At 35.6% G+C, this 23,065-nt stretch overlaps 1 protein-coding gene across 1 annotated transcript in view; it reads left to right on the top strand.

Moving 5' to 3' along the window:
• Window positions 1-23,065, top strand: part of LOC150106947 (cell adhesion molecule Dscam1-like) — a 322,565-nt gene that overhangs the window by 154,580 nt on the left and 144,920 nt on the right. Inside the window, exons 19-20 of the mRNA XM_090393513.1 lie at window positions 2,386-2,571; window positions 19,510-19,803. Of these exons, the coding sequence (XP_090249639.1) occupies window positions 2,386-2,571; window positions 19,510-19,803 (480 nt within the window). The remainder of the gene's footprint in view (window positions 1-2,385; window positions 2,572-19,509; window positions 19,804-23,065) is intronic.

Raw genomic sequence — 23,065 nt, 5'->3', positions numbered from 1 at the left:
CCACATTATTTCAGACATTAAATATATTGTGTTAGGGTTAGGGACCACGAGATGGCGGCACATTTGAGCCGTCTCTCTTCACTGAGTACCGCTTAATTAGTGATAGCCTTGGGCCATCTATCTCTGATTGGTACCAGTGGAGATTGAACTGCCCACTCAGTCTCCAAAAGTTAGATAGGGCTAAATGGCCTCGCCTACTCCCCGTATACGGGAATAAAAAGGCGTTAGCTGATTTTTTTTTTTTTTTTTTTTTTTAATCGAGTAAATTAAGTGCATCAAATCACTAAAACGTTTGAAAAGTAAATAATCATGCTTATGTACAGTGGTTGTCTAAAATCATCAATTTAGCACACTGAATGTGAATTATTAACTGTATAGAAATGGTTTTGGTTGTTGATAGAAGACACACTGTTTTGATGAGTTCGTACAGTCATGGGAATTGTTGAATGAGACATGCGTAATGTCGAGGTAGTTTTCATATCCATCGATTTTTATTGATTTTAATATGAATAATCAATAGTCAGAGATTTGTTATCTGTTTTTGTATTCCGACCTGCATCAATTTTTCTTTTTTTTAGGTATTGTATTCAAATAAAGAGAAAAAAAAATCGAACAATTTCAGATTATCTGATGCGGTACCTGATCTGAGACTACTTCCATGAATGAACGAATCCACGCACTATAAATGCGTTCTGATAGTTTCATTTTTGTGCATTCTCTCAGCGAATAAGCAGAGATCGAATGGTTGAATAACCGAAGAGATTATAATGTCTTAAGGTTCTGCCCTCCGGCTTCCAATCTCGTTTCTACCTAGACGCGTGTTTAAACGGGATAGGCTTTGGAGCTATTCCAGACCACAGAACACTAGAAATTTTAATGGTCCGAGGTTCTCAAATTCATACGTCGCCGAATTAGCTTAGTCCACAGAAAAAAAAAAAAAAAAAAAAAAAAAAAAAGCTTTTCTTCAGTACGGAATGCACATTCTTTTCTATTTTTATTCGCATAACTGCTTAAGGGAGACTGTAGGATTTTTATTTTATTTTTTAAATGGAGGTCCAATCATTTTTTTCGGTATCGAATTACGTTTTCCCCAAAAATAACAAAACTTAGAGTAGTACAAGCGGAATTGATTTATTTTTAAAGCTCTCCACATTAAAAAGAACGAAACCATTCTAACATAGATTATTTTTGTGTTTGGGGTTTAACGAAAAAATCATCTGAAAAGACAAGTTTTTTCGGATGTTTTTCTTAGGTTTCACACTAAATGGTAACTCCTTGCAAACCTTCAGATCCCTAACGGCATTGTCCAGTGGTAGTCATCACTTTTGAAGTGTGGAATTACGGGCGAATGGTGATGTTAATGAGTTGGTCGAAGTTCGGACTCTCCAGCATTATTTTGTATTTTTATACACAGAATATTCCAATTAAACTGTGACTTTGGTTCTCATTCATACTACAGATCCAGAATTATTAATTTTTATATCCATTAACAGACACTCGTACTCCTGCTTGCTGTTCGGAGACCAAACATTCTATTTCACTCGTGATAACCTGACGAAATCTCTTCCTGTTTTAGGCTTATTCGTAGACTGCTCCATAAGATGTAAGCATTCGAAACTAGATCTGAGGGAATAGGGTGGTTCAATCCTGATTACCATGGTCTCCTATGTCTGTATATTGCGTGGGTTTTACTGAACAGTTTGTGCGATTAAAAACCAGATTAAAAAACAAATGACATCGTCGAAACCGACTGAACTACGGAAGATATCATACTATACAAAGGTCATTGAAATCATAAGAGCCATCTAAATATTCTGCACACTCTACTGTAGTTGTTAATTCAAAGATACATACAATTGAATACATTTAAAAGACCTTCAGTATAAGCTCAATGTCAACTCCTGGGAAGTACTTTAGCATAAGCGTAACTAGCCAAACTTAGATTATGGGAGAGATATATGTTTATTCATAATCATCTAAGTGCCAATAGTTGCAATTTAATATTAACTAAATATGAAAATTAAACGTCGCAATTATGGGATTTATCAAAACTCTCCGAGTTTTATCATCGCGATCTGGTTTCAAACTATTGAAAGTTTTCGGGCTTCTTTAATATTTTTAAGGAATACAACTGATTGAGAATTTTGTTCTTCACAATATGTGGTTGTTTAAAAGTGTTCAGTAACTTTTGTACATACGTGTATATATAGAAAAGATGCTGGCTTGAAAATATTTTATAAATGTCACTTCCTAATTCCCAAGTATTTCTACTTTCTGCGTCCGGTATGGAAATGTATTTATGTTATGTGCATACATTGTAAGTTTGTCATATGTGGTTATGCTTGCACTGAAGAACACCGTTTTAAAGCTTGCATTTCAAAGCAGGGCACATCATCTTCCACAAGATCGAGTCTGGCGAATGGACGGAGACTTTGATTCCCGAGAAGAGCAAATCGTACACTTTTAGAGGATTACACTGTGGACAGAAGTATCAGTTCTACATTCTGTCGTATAACAAGGCGGGAAGAGGACAGCCCAGTGACGTCATTTCAGCCAAAACAGAAGGAACTGGTAAGAGAGGGTAAACCATAAATTTTAATCTTCCTCTCTATTTTGCCTTCATTGTGGTTTATATTATTTCCATTGCTTATATATGTTTCTTTATTTTATTTTATTTTAATATTAATCTTATTTTCCCACCCACTTTTTTCACATATTTTCACCCCTCTCTTTCTCGTTTTGATTGTTTTGTAATTTTCACCTTTCTAACTCTTCCATTCCCTTTTGTATGCATATATTCTTATTATTTCGTTAATCGTAAACTCTGTTTTTGTATCTTTAGCTTAGACCTGATATAAATAAGATCCTGCGTACTGCGCATGCGTGCTCTATTTGGATTTTTATATTTTTATTTATTATTGCTATGCGTTTTACAGACCAACAGCTGTTTACAATGATAATGATAATGATAATTACATCGTCAGCAAGAATCAAATAATTTGATTATGTGATGAGCTAGAAGCAATAAAATTGCCCATCCACCCCACATGTCAAAACTTTGAAGATTGCTTTAAATATTAATAAATATGAACTGAAGTATTTCTCTTTTCCGCATTCATTACGTGTAAAATTATGGAAGACGTACTTAAGAGGCGATAATAAGAATCTATACAATTATCCATAATCTAAATAAACAAACATTAAATAATAATAATAATAATAATAATAATAATAATAATAATAATAATAATGAAGTTGTTTATTAATTTTATATTTATTAATCATGTAACTTGCATATGTACAAGAACACCTAAATTTTTTTTATATGTTTTGATTACATGTAAATCGTCTTTTTCTTTCCGAAGAAAACTTTTCTGTTTTCTCAGCTATTTATTTTGGATTGACTTTCACATTTAGATTTTCGCAAGCATAATTAGCGAATTATCCATATGTATATATGTATATATATATATATATATATATATATATATATATATGTAGAAAGTATTTTACCTTGGGTATAATAAATGTTAAAGATACCAAGCTATTTTAAACCTGGTTTTACTCCATTTCCTAAGTGTAAGCAAACAGACAAACAAGTCAAGTTTGCGCCTGCACGTATTGGAAGTCTAGCTGATCCTCAAAGTAGTGCAAGTCAAGGCAACTCATGGTAAAAGTAGAATAATTTCAAGCCTGGTTCCCACTGATGAGACCTCAATAAAGGTCGAACTCGGTCTGGGTAGTGGCCCCTTGCCTATATATACATATATATATATATATATAATATAATAGAACTTAAACACGGACTGTAGCTACAATTCAAAGCTAACTGAATTTTAATAGTCGTTTTATCGTTATACGTTGTTTCTTATAATGTTTACTTGCTTTCTATGTTCCCACGCCTGAAGAAGTCGGACAATCCGATGAAGCATGTTGCGTTTTGAATAAATTTATTTGTTATTCTAATCTCAGTTATAGTCAGTATATATAAATATGAATATATATACTTGTATGTAAAAGGTGCTTTTCCAGTCTATATAGTTTGCTGAGTATAGCTTGCTGAAAATATTACCAAACAATTTTGATTTAACTTGGTATAGATCGTGGTTTCTGGATATCATTAATTTCGTCTCATTGGAGTTTAGAAAGAATAATGTTGAATGGCACGTTTGTAAGAGTAAATGTAGATAGTTATGAATGGATAACATAGCTGTATATTTGGAATAGCTTGGGATTGTTATGGATAATATTATACGTAATATTAAACTGAATAGTTGATATGCGGTCCTGACTGAGAGTGGTAGCTTCTTCATTTTCCAAACAATATGATGAAAGATACCCACACTGTGGCATTAGATATCTAAAACAAGTCTTTGGGGGTTTATGATTGTTATCACCCGGTGTGAGACTGCCACTCTGCTTATTTGGAGGTCTGAATTGTGCCTCTGCAGGCACGTTTCAGACCTGTACTATGTTTAGTCTCAAAGAAGAGTAATCTCGGATTATTTATTTATTATCCTACCAAAGCTATTATACACTGCTTGGAAAGAAGTTAACGGACACTCACATGGGCAAGGTGCATCATGCCATGTAACGAGTTACGTGTTTATAGCCGGTATAAATTGGAGGAAAACGATGCTCCCAAATCAGTGCAACTGTGTTCGAGTGAAATGGCAGCGAGAAAGTAACTGACGGAGTTTGCAAGCGGCGTTGTGATACGCAAATTGTTGACAAATTGGGCCACACGAGGTCAACAATCAGTGATACCATACTCAGATGTAGAAACTGCAAGTGCTACCGCAGTGGACGACCCACCACTCTCATCAAACGTGAACGTAGGATGAAACCACTCGTAGGTCGACTCGAAAGGTTGAATGCGGAGGTCCGAGCATCGGCTTGAACCCGTGTCTGCATAAAAACATTCAGACCTGGGGGCTTATAAGATAGGTTTCCATGGTAGGACCGCCAATATGCAATCCCCACATTACCCGAACCAACATACAGCATCGTCTTCGGGTGGTGCAAAGAGCGTGTGCAGTGGGACGTGGAAGCTTGGAAAGCTGTGTTTCAGACCGATGAATCACGTAACACCCTCTACCGAGCAGATGGACAAGTGTGGGTGTAGTGGATTCTCAGTGAACGTCTCTTACCAGAGTGCGTAACTCCCGCTATGAAATTCGGAGGTGGCGGTGCGATGGCATGGTACTGTTTTCCTGACCTCTGTTTATGGTACAACGAACTTTGAACTCCGAGAGACATCTGAACATTCTGGAGATGTAATGATTTCTGGTTTTTGTTTCTACGGAACTGATCATTGTCTCTTTCAGCAAGTCAATTCACCGTGTGATAAGGCTGCTGCAGTAACTGCGTAGTTTGTGGACATGAACCTCACCATAATTGATTGGCCTCCACACAGCCCTTATCCGAACCCTGTTGAACATCTGTGGGAAGGACCGGAGCACTGGATGATGTTGAGGTAAGTCCGCCTGTGAACAGTTCAGGACTTCATTACATTCTACAGGAAGACCGACCTGAAATTCCGATTGATCGCTATCGTACCCTTGAGGAAAGTATGTCCTGTAGAACTGCTGCAGTCATTGCAGTGAAAGGGTCCCACAGCTTATTAAGGTGGGCTCTACTGGCTGTCTGTTCCTTACACTATAGTGTCTACTAACTTCTTTCCAAGCAGTGTATGCATTACCGGTTTACAATCTTTTGAGATTAGAAATTATCAAAAATAATTGGTGCTTCCACTGGGTAGATACCATTTATTTTTGTTGAAAGATTTTTTACTAAGGCAAGTGATGTGAAGTCATACCACCTTTGCCACGTCGACGCGGTTAGCCTAGTGGCTATGCGCTTCGCAACCATATGCCTGGGGAAGGAGTGTCCTAGGTTCAATTCCCGTCGGTGACGTGAGGAGCTGAAGGATCTTCCTCAGCCATAACCAAATTAGGCGTGGACAGCATCGTTTATCTGGGGTTTTTCATCCCGCAAGCAGGCAAACTGGCCCCGTGGACACACACGGATGCAGTCAGGGACACTCAAGACAATCCCTCCAGCCATGGGTCTGAATTGTAAGCTATGCCGGTCTCGAGCCCGGATACAAATAGGGGGATTGAGATGGTGCCGTATCTCCCCGTAAAAGGGGCTCACGGCCGTTGAATCACCATACGGAATGAATGAATGATCTTTTCCACCGGTTGCCCCAGTCCTGAAGATACTTCAGGTGCAAACTTTGGTAGCTTACACTTGAATAAAGGATTAAACCAAGTACATAATTTCTTGATATTTTTAATTTTTAGATATCCTTTATTTTATATTCAGGACTTTGGTTTCGTTATCCTAGTCTGTCTGAGTGTATTTTAATTTTTGATGCTTCTTGTATATTTTCTTCAGTGTGAATTTAGGGATAGTGTACATATTATGCACACAGGCCGATAATACCACATAATTTCAGTTATTTTTTATGTTATTTCCTGATTAACTGCCTGTATGATATTTCCATCCTGCGTTGTAGATTCGGAGCACCATGCGGATGGTGCAGGCTTTTAGGATTCAGCTGAGGGATGGTGTAATAATCTGCAGCTTTGCATGCTTTGGTGACTAAAATGTAGCTCCTTGTTTATGTGGCATATTAAAAGAGTCTGTGATAGTATTTCAGACGATTGCTTCCCTAGTATATATTGCTATGTTGATGGTGTGAACATTAATCATTGATGATAGGTGCATGTATTGAGCAGTGTTATAATGATATACATTTGCATTGTTTAGACCACAATTACTGTTCAGATAAGAACGATTCTAGATTTGAAAACCAGCAATTTAATACATGTAAAAACTTTAACGTGTTAAATTAGGTGGCCTATAATTGCTATGTAATATCAGGTCATGCTATCGATTAACGGCATTAATTATTTCGATAAAAAGCATTTTCAGCATGTTCAAATTTATAATTCATTTATTAATTTGATTCGGTTTTGGTTCGTGAAAGATATTGTTGCACCATTTTTTTTTTTTTTTTCTGGTCGCAGTATTTTTTGTGTAGATGGGGGAAGGATCAGAATTTAGCAGTTAGTTGCTTCATCCTATGGGCTAATATATTAATGCGGTCAGTATAATCCTTCAGATAAGCCTGTTAAACTAAGGCAATGCTTTCGAAAGCTTTCGTTGTTAATGTGGAGCTCCTACTGTCAGTCAGCGTATTGTTTCCATGGGGTGAGATTTATAAAAGAGGCCCAGAACATGGCAGCTCTTGTGTTCAAGTATTATCAGATCTGCTTGATCCTTCATCTTCATTTTAGCATTTTATTTATCTTTATTTTAATTTTAATTTAATTTTATTTTTGTGTAGTGGATAGTTATTTACGTTTCTTCCACTGTAGTAACATATTTAAGTTTTCTGAACGTTTAATTTCAATTGAGTTTAAGATTTGTGATTTTTAGGGATATTTTTGTATTTTTTCTCGCACGCAGTTTTTTTTAAAATGTTTTGTGCATCAGGTTAGGAAGAATGGTATTAAAGACGTTAAGAACACTGGAGTCTTGAGATGATTTAAGATATCCTGACCAGTTTTTCGCAAACAGCTGTACACTTTGCTCGAGAAAGAAATACGACAACAATTCGTTTTGTTGTTGTTGTTGTTGCAAGGGAGGAGGGAATAGCAGGGATACAGACTGAATGTTTTGGCTCGAGACAACTCTACTACTATTAACTAACTTTAGAACTGTGGTGTTTGGTTTTCGGACAGCAGTGAAATTTCAGAATGAACAATATACATGCGGAGATCTTCACCTTCTTAAAATATTAAAGAATTCTGGTACTGAAGCAGTTCGGAGATCTCTTTGATAAGATTACGATGACTGCCATTTATCACTTCGAATTTTAAATGTTTCTTACAGTTTGTACAACTTAGTCCACTTCATTTCTATATGAATTCCATCTAATGAAAGTTTCTGATAGTCAACGAGAAGTACATTATAGCACTTCTCGTTGGAGAGAGCGGATACGCTAACCACTTAGTCAAGCAGCAAGTATTAATAGTATGTTTAATAAAATCGTATTTGTTAATTGGCTTTTCTGTTTTGTGTGCGTGATTTGTTTGTTCTGCTTGTCGCAGAGTTCTTTGACAAATCGATTCTTTAGTAATCTTTCATAAAATTTTAATTCGTCCTAAATTCAGTTGGTAGAGCTTTTGGTGGGCTGCGTTGTTTGTTAACTCAGCCCACTGCTTTCGAAGCTATTTCTTTATTTTTTAGTACACAAAGGAATTTTTTCTTAAATTCTTTTCGGTTCGCATGGGACTTTGGTTACCTTTTAAATTGCCAGAGCAGGAAACGGGCTGCTTTCTAAAACAATTTCTACAAGCTATAAAATTTTCTTCAGATGACAGACTACAACCCTTCACCATGACTGAGCAAGCTTCCCGAACCATTACGGTGTGACTCTTTCTCAACTTCGTTTCATATTTTTATCTTCGATGACCACTGTCTACTACTGAACTTTCAAACATGTAATAAAATAAAAATAAATAAATAAAAAATAATACAAAAAATAATAATAACTGGTTGGTTGATTTTGTGATTTCTTCATACGACTTCAACTCGAGGTTAAAATAGCAAGAAACGGCTGGGGAAAAAAAGAAAGCAAGAATGAAAGAGAAATGAGTTGATAAAACCATGCCCTCTTGCATATATGTATTATTTTTTTAAATATACTTAATAATATTCTTCTTCTCCCTACTACGTATTAGGCCTACTGGCCTGTTTCAGCGCTATCTTTTGCCCTTATAAGTCGTACCCGTCTCGAGGATAAGGTGTCTAGCCCTATGCCTCCCGGTATTTCTTATGACTGTATCTGCGTGTGTTCACGCGGCCGGTTTGCCTGCTTGCGAGAGGAAAAACCCAGATAAACTTGGGAGAAAAACCCTGCAGTCCAAGTCCAAGACCGGCTAACTTGACTATGTCTGAGAAAGATCCTTACGGTCCTCACGTCGACGACGGGAATCGAACCCAGGCATATGATTGCGAAGCTTAACATATACTTAATAATAGTAATAATAATATTCTTCAATTCATCCACACTGCTTGCAATCACAACATCACAACCATTCCGATCAAGCACCACTCTATGAGAAAAAAATCTAACTTTCACCCCCCCCCCCCTTTCTTGACGATATTCATTCTCAAAAAAAAAAAAAATCAATCTACTGGTATCCTGTATAATTCTTTCAGAAGTTTGTAGGCCTCAATCATATCATCCCTCTTTCGCCATCCCTCTCATACAAATCCAGTCTTCCCTCAATCTCACTCCACACATCCAAAACCTCTCATCCATTTCCTCTGCACAGCCTACGCATCGAATCGTTTGTCATCATAGCCGTTGTTCTTAATTCATTTTAATCATATCGAGGTAATATACTTACAAATTTCACTTTCTCACTCTTCACTCTAGCTTATAATAATAATAATAATAATTGAATATTCCAAGTGTTTTAAATTTAATTATCCTAAAAACTGGTAAATCTAGTACACCATATGTTGTATTAGATAAATGGACATTTTATTTCATATTAGTAAAATTGCATATATTGTAATTTCGATGGCACATGTGACAGTTACTATCATGATATAATACAATGTTTATTAATAATATGAATGAAATATACTCTTGTTAATAAAAAATCAGATACTTTCTATAATATGCACATAAACTTCTTAATAAGATAATATAAATAAAATATTTTAGACTGAAAATAACTATTCATCAGTAGTGACAGAATATTAGGAAAACTCAAAACAAGACAAATACTCGTATTTATCAAGTGGACAAGTTCTATGAGCTAGAGGGATGATATCCAACTAATTAAAATATATAATGTTCAAAATAAATGAATTATATTTGTTAAAAGATTAGAATCTCCCAAACTTTAAACATAAGAAGCACAAACAAAGATATTGATGCTTCTTATTAAAACAAAAAAAAAATTAATTACATTTTAGTACTCTCAAATTTCAGACCTAAGCAACAGTATTAAAGATGTGTAGAGTATTAAGATGGATTAATTCCTGGTCTTGTTGCTCTTTAAACAAACGTTCGTAATGAAAATGACTTCTACGAATCAGGTGTTCGTCTTTGTCCTTTTAGAGTGTTCCGTATCAACTCTCGATACTGTGTGAGATCCGACTTATGCGTCTTTTCAGTAAAGGATAGCATATTGCTTTTATCTTCTCTACTGAAGTTTACTAAGTCCCATGTGAGTTCGTGCTTCGTATTTTGTTTGAACAAACAGGCCGTGCAGTGGAGAGAAGACTTAGTGAACATTCATACCATATCCGTCACCGGAAGTCCCATAAGTCTGTGTCGCACAGCCGACACAGAACTCTCTAGATAGACAACATCCTTGATTCATAGAAACAGTCGTCGACTTGAACGCTTGTTTAAATAGAGAGGAGCTCCGCGGTCGCATTGCATCTTCCCAGTTTAAATGAATGATAGCCTATTCTTGTCTAACGTACGCAAGGTTTGACCTTTAGAAATTGCAATCTATTTCTTCTTGTAAAATGCGTTATATCTTTAAGGCTGTTGCTTAAGTTTGAATAGTCTGATGTCATCCTTATAACTTATGTTATTGCCATGAAAGGTTAACTGACTTTTGTACGTTCTATCTTGCTTGGAATTTGCCTATTTTCTATCCGAAATATCTGATTTACATAATCAATAAACAATGGGTTATTTCTCTTCCGTTATCTGTTTATATGGATATTTACATCTTACACAGAAACTCATTTTTTTTAGATGATTTGTTATTTTTACCACACAGTATCTATTTAATCAACGTCGAGGCAGTCTACTAAAATATATATCGTATATTATTTCCCTAGATATTAGTTTATACTGAGTAAATCTTGGAGGAAGTTTCCCAGCCTTCCACTACTCATATAGATGTGAGTGATGAACGCTGGGTCAGACCTTTCTGCTCCGTTACGTTAGTTAAGCAAAAGTAACCATCATAAGTGCGATCCTTTTGTTCCCAGTAGATCACCCGGCGTGCGAATAGTATTGATTTATTCCTGCCTTGCTTGCAATTCCTCCAGTGTTTGAGATTTACACACAAAGAGCACAATACATGCTAGGCGTTCAACTTCTATATTAGTTCCTTATTTTGCAATTGAAATAATACCTGGCAAGCTTTTCGATATGAGAGACAGATAGTTCCATATTTCCAAATATAATCAGGACTAAATATTTAAAAAAAAAAAAAAAAAGCTGCCAATAATTTAAGCGATAACAGACAGAAACTAGATCTTGGCGCTGCCGGACAGAAAAACATGAGTGAGAGTATGAAAACAGACTGAAATGTTTGAATAAAATATTAAAAAGGCATGTAATCAATGAGAAATACTATGTAGTGGCGCAAAATATTTGTAAAATAGTCCATTATATAATAAACATTATGTTAAATAAAACGCCGGAGAAGATGTGAAATGTTCTAACTTTGTCTCGGACAAATTAGTTCACTTTTCCGTTAAGTCGGAGCGACAACAACAGCTTGTTATTGCCAAGGAATATTTATGCTATTCTGACTCACGAAGTTTTAAAATTTATCGCAAGAGTGTGGGAGTGAGGAGATCGGAATCTGCTCTAGAAAAAAATATTCGAAGTTACAAGGATTATAATCCTTGTAACTTCGGATATCTTGTTATAATCTTCGATACTGTGGCTCGTTATACACCTACGATTTCTACCGTTTTGGTTACGGCAGCGCCTGCAATCCGCACTCCAATGATAATACCTTTTTGGAGGTCATTGAAGTTTGACATTTGGCACCCTAACTGCACCACAGCTAATTCAACATCGACTATTATACTGCTGTGTGATAGCCATAGTGCACCGTATTATATAGCTCACATCGCGGATGACGTTATCTCTGTGATTTTTATCGTACAAACCATCTCTCCTTATAATACTGTTCTCACGTTTAAGAAGTGTACCAAGAACCTCCTTAAATTGCTGGTGCTATCCAGAAGAGGGCAGTTCTCTCACAGATTCATTCTAACTACCGTATCACAGATGAATTGCTTCTTCCATATATTCTTTTCTGCGGGTAATTTAGTAGGTGTTTTCGCTGAACTGACATGTTGTGTAGTTAGTTATTTACATGTGACGTCATTTTGACGGTGCATGGTCATTCCCGTACCTCATTGGCTTTTGGGAGTGAAGCCTTATGCTAGAAGAAGTAGTAGGGTCACAGATGCCCCTTTCTACAAAGAATTGGTACGACAAACACCCATGCCTATGGCGGGATTCGAACCCGCAGCCTCTTGGCTGGAGAGCGGATGCGCTAACCACTCGGCCAACCAGGCTGGTCCATGCTGTGTATATATTATTATTTTATTTTTATTTATTTTTTAAGCTTAAAAACATCAGCATATTGTTAGGAAAATATACTTGACATTATAATTCCGTAGCCAACTTTTTTTTCTAAAATTTTGTCCCTACTGTCAAACTTTAAAGATTCTCGTAAAGTGATATGTTAATCCTCTAAACACTACAGTAAAGACCAACCGTACAATTTTGAGCCACGCCACATCAGTTTCATTTACACGATGTGTTCTAAACGAAAAAAGACTTAATCTTTACTTGGGATACTTTTAATGACAGATTTAACTTGACTGTCCGTGGTTTGCTTTTAAGGACGTGAGTCAGACTTTCCAGCTGTGTGTTTATGACTTTACTCCGCTAATCTGTGATTAGGTTTAGCAACCAACTTTCGGGTGTTTATACTTAGAAATGTCGTGTCCATCTTTTAAGACTCTCCCCCCCCCCTCCATTCTCTAACTCTCCCCGTCTGGTCTTCGACACATTTATTTTTCTTTATATTTCTATATTAAGACATTATCAGCGAAGCGATAGTAGCTGAATATGATTGTAATCAGGTAATTGTATTTATCTTTTGGGAATATCTCTTTGATCCCATTTAATCTCTCTTGATGGATTAAATTAAATTACTGGATGATATTGGATTAAATTTATTATGAGAAGTTCTAATTAAAATTCTTATTGGTTAATTACAAATTATCAGGCATTTTTGCATTTTAATTTTCCATACAGAGATTCGACGTTCACTGTCATTGCTTCCCATAATTCCTCAAACTAATAACGGAGTAGAATTTATTTTATATGAGATTATGTAATCTCTCTTTTCCAAGAGAGAGAGAGAGAGAAAAGATATACACTATGTGTCCTAGTAATATAATGAAATAATATCTGCACGACATGCTCCACATCAAAAGATGCAGTTTTAATTACATAGCCAGGTAACAACGGTCTAATATAAACATTTTAATGTGGAAAATACTGTGTGGATTTCTTTTTAAAAATTTTGTTATTATGAATAACCATAGAAGTTTATGTGCATTTTTTCTACAAAAAAGTCACGGTATTTACTGGATTCTAGAAAGATCAGTACGATTTCTTTTACATTTTTTGTCATTAGAATAATTAAATTTTATAGCTTCGACACGAATATTGTCCCCTACTGATCTCAAATACTTGAGGTTTCTGTAGCGGATTTTTTTTTTTTTTTTTTTATGTATTATAGTTGTTAGCCATACGTACAACACTCCTCTTTTCTCATCCGAGTTTGGTTAGGGCCGACAATTGACGGAGTTCACTTATAAAACGCTTATAAATAATTTCGATAAACATTTATTTATGAATGGAACAAATTAATTAAAATGAAAAGCCAAACGGCTAGTTTTCTGGCAACTTAATAGTTATTAGAGGGATAAAAATCCTATGTTTTTATATAGCCAGTAAGTGAAAATCAAGATCGAGAACTATGATCTATGAGTTTCAATGCCGAAAAACTATCGGCGAAGGCAATTCGAAGCAAAGGTGGAGCAAGGACCCTCACTATTCTTGATATTCTCTCATAATGTAAAACACAGCTCCTAGGAGATGTAATACTGTCATTACATTATGAGGAGAGACCACTACCCAGACCGGTTTAAACCTTTTTTGATGTTTTTTTATCCCTTCAATAATTATTAAGTTGCCAGAAAACTAGCCGTTTGGTTTTTCATTTTAATTACAAAATATAAGCACACCTTTATGGCATTCGTATAGTGAAGGTATGTAAATTCTTTTCACTAAACTCACTGATGAGACCTCAAAAAAAGGTTGAAACTGGTCTGGGTAGTGACCTCTCCTCATAATGTAATGACAGTATGACATCTCCTAGGAGCTGTGTCTTATATTATGAGAGAATATCAAGAATAGTGAGGGAACTTGCTCCACCTTTGCTTCGAATTGCCTTCGCCGATAGTTTTTCGGCATTGAAACTCATAGATCGTAGTTCTCGATCTTGAGTTTCACTTACTGGCTATATAAAAACATAGGATTTTTATCCCTTTAAGAATGGAACAAATCTCGTACAGAAAACAATGATAAAAGAGCAATTAAAAATTCTAATCAAAAGCAATAAAAGTATAAAGAAAAATCCCAATAAATGTTATAAAATCAACAAAAAGATTCCATCCCAAGAATGTCCCGATCCATTTCATCAACATCTGTGGTCTCAGCATAACATAAACAATGTACATCATTGCTCCGTACAGACATCTCAACCGCCTAACAGAATCCCAACTTGCTGCCACAGCTAATGTACATAGCACTTTTCAAACTAAATTTCCTGTTCACAATTCAAAACTAGCTTCTCTTCTCAAATTCCATTAATCAATCTGAAAGAGATGCGGAGATGTTTGCTCTCAACAATTACATTTTACAAATTGTCACTCTACCCACCGGAATTCCAAATTATCCTCTCTCTGTCCGACATTCTCGATCACTTCTTAAGCCGTTCTGTTTTCGAATGCATTATGAATGTCAGCTTTTCTTATGGTAACTTAGATAATAACTTCAAATAGTAATTTAGATCATAACCTTAGAAATCGTAACTTAGATATCATATTATTTCTCACAATAAAAGTACTCCACGTCACTTTTTTTTAGATAATAAACGTTAGGAAATGGGAGGTTAATCCTGTTCCCATATCAAAGACTCTTTCGTGATAAAAATTTGAAGTAAAGGAGGTTAACCTAGGGAAGTATATTAGACGATATCCTGTTATCAGCAAATGACACGATTTTCGCTATGTCCGTAAATAAATGAGCCAACATCGAAACGGTAACTCACAGTTTAGGAAATCATACTTTTAACAGTTTCTGTTATTTCGTGTACGGAGTATACTTTTCCTTCTTGTTATTATTTTCTCTTCCGTCCTTTATCATTTTTGCATCATTATTCACTTGCCTTTTATTATTTCCAGTTTAAGCAAAAAAATAAAAATTGGGAAAAGATTTTTTTTTATTTAATCGCGTAAAGGAGAATGAGCTTCAGTTTGTGCATTTTTTTACGAAACAAATTATTTTAAGAAAACCAATGCGCGTTATTTATTGTAGCTATCTACCTTCGAGTGGCTAACCTTAATCTGTTTGAATTTTTTTTTTACGCTGTTTTAGAAGCTTTAGCTCCAGAAATCCTTCTACCACCTGATCCGGTTCAATTTATCCCCAAATCCCTTCAAGGTTCTTGTCTTGAGAACTTGATTAGAGTAATTAGTGGACTAGTGGCTAGCCAGGATTCCTTATGGCTATTATCTCTTTCTCTCTCTCTCTCTCTCTTTCTGATATTCGAGCTTGTTCGAGTTAATTCGAAGGAAGAAGTCGTGCTATGTGTTTCTTTAACTTTCTACACAACCAATTCTTTTCTTCTTCTTTTTTTTCTTTCCCGGAATTTCTTTCCACTCTAACTATCCCCTTGTGTAGTTCCAAGAAAGTTTGAGCATGAAATTGGCTACATAAAGGGAAATAATTATTCCGCTGCCACGAGTGTAACAATAATGCAATCTTCCACATAAAGCAGATTGCGACTCATTTCACAGCAGTGCAATTAGCGAAAGAAATAACAATTATGAAGTGAATACGCTATTTTTATGGTTATTTTGCGAAACCTGAGCGTTGGTAATCCTTCTGAGTGTCTACAATCATCCTTTAAATGGTGATGTTCCTTTTTAATTTGCTGCTATTAAAGCATTTATGAGTCCTCTTTGGTTAAGTGAGCCACTTTGTCGTCGACACATCTTGCAAAGCTAAGTAGCTTACGTTAATCAGGTTCATGTGTCTCTTGCTATTTTCAATAAACATCACAAGATGTGCGAACGTTGCTACTCTTTTTATTATGAAGGAAAAGTTGTCTACTTTTAATTTCCGTTATCCTTTCTATGTAATTGAGAATGGCTAAAGATAATGTACTCACTTTCATTGGTTAAATATGAACAATGTTAGACTGAAAAGTGATATCAACACAGTGCAATTAGAGACAATTAAGTTGGATTAATCTCGAACCAGATGCTGTGTGTTAAAATGTTTCAATGATACTTTTGCTGACTTTTCAGGCTGTAACTATGGTTACTTGTTGACTACTGCATTAAACGGGAGCGCCGTTATTTAAAGAAATAATTTTAAGTAAAATAGTCCGTTAACTGCGCATGCTTACTCGGGTGTTCTGTTTTGAAAATTGAAAAACCAAACCCGTTTTTTTAGCCTCCTCAGGCATATGAACGAAGATTTTGTTAGACTACCTATAAAGAAAATGTTGACGAAATGCAAACTCGGCTCTAGAAGTCCATAACTTTTCTTCCTATCATGAAAACGCTCACTAATTTAGAGAGAAAGAAAAAGATAGACAGACAGAGAGAGAGAGAGAGAGAGAGAGAGAGAGAGTCAAAGAGAACGAGACAGTGAAAAACTAGTAAAAAAAAAGGAAATATTGATTGGTAGACAGCGAAAACAAAAAAGATGAAACTAGGAGGGAGAGAGAGAGAGAGAGAAAGAAAGGCGAAAGATTAATAGAAAGAATGAAAAATAAAAAAGAAATTAGGGGGGGTGTAAAATGTGAGCAGGAGATCAACAGAAAGAAAAGTAGAGATAGAGAGAAAGTCGAGTAGGAGAAAATAGAATATAAAGAAAAGTAAAAGATTGAAAACAAATGTAAGCCGAACCAGAGAGCGAGAAGAGAAATGAAGCGAATAAGATATGTTCAGCGTAGAAAATCTGGTGGTTAGTGTTGGTCGAGTGATAACAGAGCGTGAGCAGCAAACGACTTCATACCTTCCATTTGTATACTGCCATTTTGAGCATTTTATATTTTTCAAAGGAATAGAAGACTCTTCTATCCTCTTTTCACCATGAAAAAGAGTTTGTCAAAATGTACTTGATCTGTCTTTTTGTCCGTCTAAAGTAACTGATGCGAATAAGGTCTATTTAAGACGGAATTGTCAATTTAGGTCAGAATAAAGGTTTTGCGGTATGGAACAGAAAAATAGTTCAAAGAAGACGTAAACAATATATTTGATATATCAGATAGTAGATCCTTAAATGGACTGACTTAAAGGGGCAAAGCAAGAATGCTTTTCATATTCCCCGTTATCTGTAGAGGACAGTGTAGAGATAAGATGTTATTGAGCTATATAAATGTAAGGATAAGTCTGTAGAGGACAGTGTAAGGATAAGATGTTATTTAGCTATATATATGGCTTACCCTCTTGCCAGTAGCCGAGCCTCAGTTAGAACTTCATTGATTACAGCATTGCATGAGCTACATTGGGGATATTCTTATCCCCTAATATTAGATCTTTATAGTCCTTATAAGGACTGGTTTAAAGGGGCGAAGCAAGAATGCTTTTCATCTTCCCCGTTATCTGTAGAGGACAATGTAGGGATAAGGTGTTATTGAGCTATTAAAGAATAGAGAAATAATATAAAATCAAGAAGTTTTAAGATGAGTTGGGATGGAGAGAACACTGCCAAAGAATATTATGCAAAGAAAGACTAGATTTGCAGGACATCTTCTGAGAGGTTCTTCGGGACACCTGACAAGAACTATATTACAAGGGAAAGTTGATGGGAAGAGAAGACGTGGAAGACCAACTAGAGAGTGGAATGGACTGGTTTAAGAATGATGGAAGAGACAGACAGAGAGAAATGGAGAAGAGCTGCTCATCTGCTGCAACCTTCTTGCTAGAGGATGCTACCGGAAGACGACGACGACGAGCTTTAAAGTTCTGATCATGGCTGGAAGATAGCAGCAATAGCCGAGCCTCAGAACTTCATTGGCTACAGCATTGCCATCCATTACCCTCCCTGGGTACCCATTTCAGTCGCCTCGTACGACATGCATGAGCTACATTGGGGCTATTCTTATCTCGGCCACCACCCGGGAGTACGCTCCCTGATATATTAGATTCTTAACTCTTAAAAGAACTTGGAGGTGGACTGAGTCCTTGACTCTTTATCCCGTCATTTGAATGAAGAAAATCTGTGTGTGGATGGGGTGTTATTGAGATAAAAAGCTCTAGTCATGGCTGGGTAACAGCAATAGCCGACCCTCAGTTAAAACTTCATTGGCTACAGCATTGCCATTCGTTACCCTGGAAGTCCTAAAAAGGACTATGATTTTCTACTAATATATTAGATTGAGCTATTAAAGCTCTGATCATGACAGGAGAGTAACAGCAATAGCCGAACCTCAGTTAAACCTTCATTGGTTACAGCATTGCCATCCATTACCCTCGAAGGGTATTAATCACCGTATCTCACGGTCGATTTCAGCTACTATATATTATATTAGTTCCTTAACTAGTCCTTAAAAGGACTGGCTTAAAGGGGCGAAGAAAGAATACTGTTCATATTCCCCGTTATCTGTAAAGGACAGTGTAAGGATAAGATGTTATTGCGCAATTAAAGCTCTGATCATGGCAGGAGGGTAACATCAATAGCCGAGCCTCAGTTAAAACTTCATTGGCTACAGCATTGCCATCCATTACCCTCCAAGGGTATTGGATTGAATGAATCAATCACCGCATCTCAAGGTCGATTGACCACACTTTCCCATATGACTGACATCTTTCAGTTTTTTTTATTTAGAAAATTAGAAAATTTGCAATATTAAGATATTTTATAGTATAAGCATACAAGATTACTTACTTATGAATATATAAGTCGACAAGAAATACAGTTAGAACATTGAAATTAATCTCAAATGAGTGGGCAGAATATTTTGTGTTTCATATAAAAATTCAAAATGAAACTCACCGTCTATTAACTGATATATACATTTGTTATTCAAAGAGACTATTTTATTTTAAGAAAATGAAAAAAAAAATAAAAACTTTATTAGAAATTAGAAATAAATAGAAATTTTATATAAAATTAAATAAAATTATTGTTTATTAAGGTAAATTTTTAATTTTGTTTACATATTTGTTTACACACTTAATAAAAATTAATTTACTGGAAATATTTCTAATTAAAGGGGAACGTTTGTTTAAGTTAATTCTGGGTCTGGAGCAGATTCAGAAATTGTGTTTCTTTCCAATGCTTGTATTACATCGTGTTTATTCATTTCATAATTAGTAATGCATTTTCCATTGAATTATTTGCAGCTCCCGTAGCTCCGGAGAAGCGGGCATTAATACGAGTGAACACGACCTCTGTCACTCTACTCATGACATCCTGGCAGAGTGGAGGATGTCCAATCACATTCTTTGTTGTTCAGTACAAACCTAGAGATCAACGGGAATGGATTTTAGTGTCTAATAACATCCCTCCGGATCAGAAAACCCTTGTCATAAGCGATATGATCCCTGCCACGTGGTATACTCTCTTCATGACGTCACATAATGATGCTGGAGCCACTGAAGCGGAATACGTTTTTGCCACATTGACAGTTACTGGAGGTAAGACCATACACATCAATTTTAGTCAAAATGATATTGTTTTGTTTTTTTATCAATATATCATTCTGTCTGTTTTTTTGTTACATTTTCTGATACTTTTACAACAACTAGTCTTGGAAATCCTATGAGAAAGTCCTAGATTTTTTTTGTTTGTGACAAATCCAACTTATTCCTTATTTTTACAATAATGGTAGGTCAGATGTCCAAACGATTTTAAGGCTATAGTTTTTTCTTTTTATTTCGTAAAAAAATAGATGACATAGTGTATATCGTAAATAGAAAGGGAACTACAAATCTGAAACATAGTAATATATCAAGTATGACATGATTTCTCTTGTATACTCAAGCACTCTTTATCTACCTGAGCTCGTGTATTTGAAAAATACTTATCACATTCTTTCTTGCGTAATTTAAAATTAAATTTAGAGTTTCATTGTTGTACGGACTTGTTAAATATGATGTGCTTGTTATTTTATTTGTTTTAAAATAAATGGTTAGATTTCTGTAATCCGTATTAGTAATTCCACTTCGCATTCCATTAGCAGCTTTCATTTAAACAATCTCTGTTCAGGTTTCGATACTGTAAGAGCAGCAATTTCAATCTCTCAACTTTAATAATAATAATAATAATATATTTAAATACAACTGAGTATCTGCCATGGAGACGATTGTACAATACAAAAGAAAAAAAAAGCACAAAATTTGTTCAGAAAAATCACAGAATATTACATATTACGTGGTAATATTACATATTATCACGACTAGGCTACTTATATATAAAGACTAATAATTCATGGTAGTATTCTATAATATAAAGCACACATCCTTTCAGTGTATAATGCTATGCATTATGGCCACTATCCACATCGGTTTCGACCTTTAGTGTGTCATCAGTGAAAGCAGGGCCCAGAAGCGATACTAAGGGTGAAGTTATGCAGAAGTCAATGCTAAGAGCAATTAATTTGAAGTCATTAGCCTCTGTATACAAGTAGCGTAGTCGTAAAGATACTTCAAGCGCAAAATTTTACACTTGGATAAAGGATTAACCCAAGAATAGAAGTTTCTTGTCGTCTTTAATGTAATTTATATCACGTGAACAAAAACGTTCAACAGTCACACAGTTCATCTTATTTTTATTGGCCATCCAACTAAACGCTTTTTCTTTGGGGGAGGGTACTGATTTATATTCAGTCGAAAAGTTTATCAAATGTTCTTCCCATCCAGGACGAAATCTGAATTCGGTGAGTAAAGAGGTTGAGGGACAAAAAGTTATTAACTTGACATTTACTGAAATAAATTAAAAAAAAAAAAACAACCTCTGAAAGGAGATGAGCAGCGTAGTTAACCTCCGAGAATTTCCTCTGTTTGGTGCTTCACTGTACCCAATTTTACTGCATTTCTTTATTAATAGAAGAACAGTAGAAATTGAAAATCAGTACAAAGTTACAATATTATTCTCATATCTGGGGTGATGTCCTTAAGAGCTCTCTAAAATTCCTTGACTCAGTACCGAAGAGAGCAATTAGGTCAATTAACGATCTATCTCTCGCTGATGAACTCCATTCTACGTTTACGAAAACCATTAGTTTCTTGTGCAGGTAACTCCACAGATATTTTCATGGCCGCTGTTAATCGAAACTGGCATCAGTAATTTTCCTCTAAATCTTTCAAGACTGCGTGCAGTGGACAATTACCATCCATTCACAGTTCAACTGAACTCAAAGAACACGTTTTCTTTCCCATTAGTTCATTTCTCTACTGATGTACTTTGAAAGGTATTTCTTGCGTATGTACCCCCCCCCAATAATTGAATGACCCATTTATTATAAATACGAAATTCGTTTCTATATAACCCAATTATTAGAATCTTTATTCATCAGTTATCTTTATGAAACAACTCGGGAATATGTTACAAGAAGGATTCGTGACTAGGAGATGAAGATGTAGAGCAGTGTTTTCTGAAGTCTGGCATTCGCGTACTCTTTAGTGTGTGTGTGTGTGTGTGTGTGTGTGTGTGTGTGTGTGTGTGTGTGTGTGTGTGTGTGTGTGTGAGGGGGAACCTTATCGGTGTACTACCGTCTTACGATAAGGATAATATGAAAAATTAGGACTATAGAAAAACTGTTATGTGGTTAACATAGTTTATTCAGAAAACAATATTGTCAATAAAATAATTTGAATACAAAACAAAGCATTATTTAATGCAAGGAACGGAACAGACATTACGAAGGGATTTTAGCTACTGGTCCATTGTAATTTGGGTTTAATAAAAAAATAAATCGATAAACACCAAAACAAATTACGCAATTAAATATCACAATACGCTCCGAATGAGAAGTCCACGTGTTGTATTTTTTTATATCAAGCAAATAATACCAGAGGCGTATTGGTTTGTTCGCTCATTTGTTCGCTGGTCACGCTATGCCTCTGGGTGTGTGTGTGTGTGTGTGGAGGGGGGGGGGGGGGTTGTCGGAAAGCTGTGGATACCGTGTATCGGCTGCCCCAGCGCATTTGCCAAAGTAGGAGCATAAAACCATGAAGATGAGTGGGTTAACGACTTTGGCGTTAGTAGCCTAACTTGCTTCTACTTGATTTACCCATCGGTAGATTTATTTAAAATCTTAGCACTTTAGTTTTCTAAAAAATTCTAGAAAAAGCGTGTTTCCTTCTATCATTCTAAGAGTAGTAGTCGAGTTTTAGTTACAGTTTGTACAGCCAGAAATATTGTCCGTGTAATTATTTGAAAGTTTCGTATGGTTTTATTTTAGCGATTCATTTTCGGGGCATACCACTGGTGGTATGAGTAGATTTTCATGCTCTACGAGTGATAAATTATTGAAGATGCATTTGCGATTCTGATGTTAAAGTACATCATTTAGGCAAAGAGAGCAGGAGTTCCGATAAAAGAGAGCAGAAGTTCAAGTCCATACTTTTTATCCCCTCTGAAGACATAAAAGCTTTAGGATGACTGGATGACCTGTAATCAAAGTATTAAATTATTGATATTTTGGGTTATAAAAACTAGAAATTTATTGGAATTATTTGTCACTCAACTCATCAGACAATTCTGCAACCCAAGCAGTTCTACAACTCAAACGATATTTCTTTACATCTAACCCATTATTCTGTTTCTGGTTTTAAATGAATCGTCTTTTACAGACTTCTTTTCCGTGGATTTCTTTCTGTTTTAATGTCTCCAGTTTATTTATACACGTTTTCATCGGCATCATATCCTTACAAAAATGAGTTGCTCTTAAGAACA

This window comes from Typopeltis vanoorti, chromosome 5, assembly GCF_054136105.1.
Source record: "Typopeltis vanoorti isolate ZY-2024b chromosome 5, IOZ_Tvanoo_1.0, whole genome shotgun sequence".
In the NCBI taxonomy this organism is placed as follows: domain Eukaryota; kingdom Metazoa; phylum Arthropoda; class Arachnida; order Uropygi; family Thelyphonidae; genus Typopeltis; species Typopeltis vanoorti.
The sequence above is the reverse complement of the archived record's forward strand: the minus strand, read 5'-3'. Positions and strand labels throughout refer to the sequence as shown.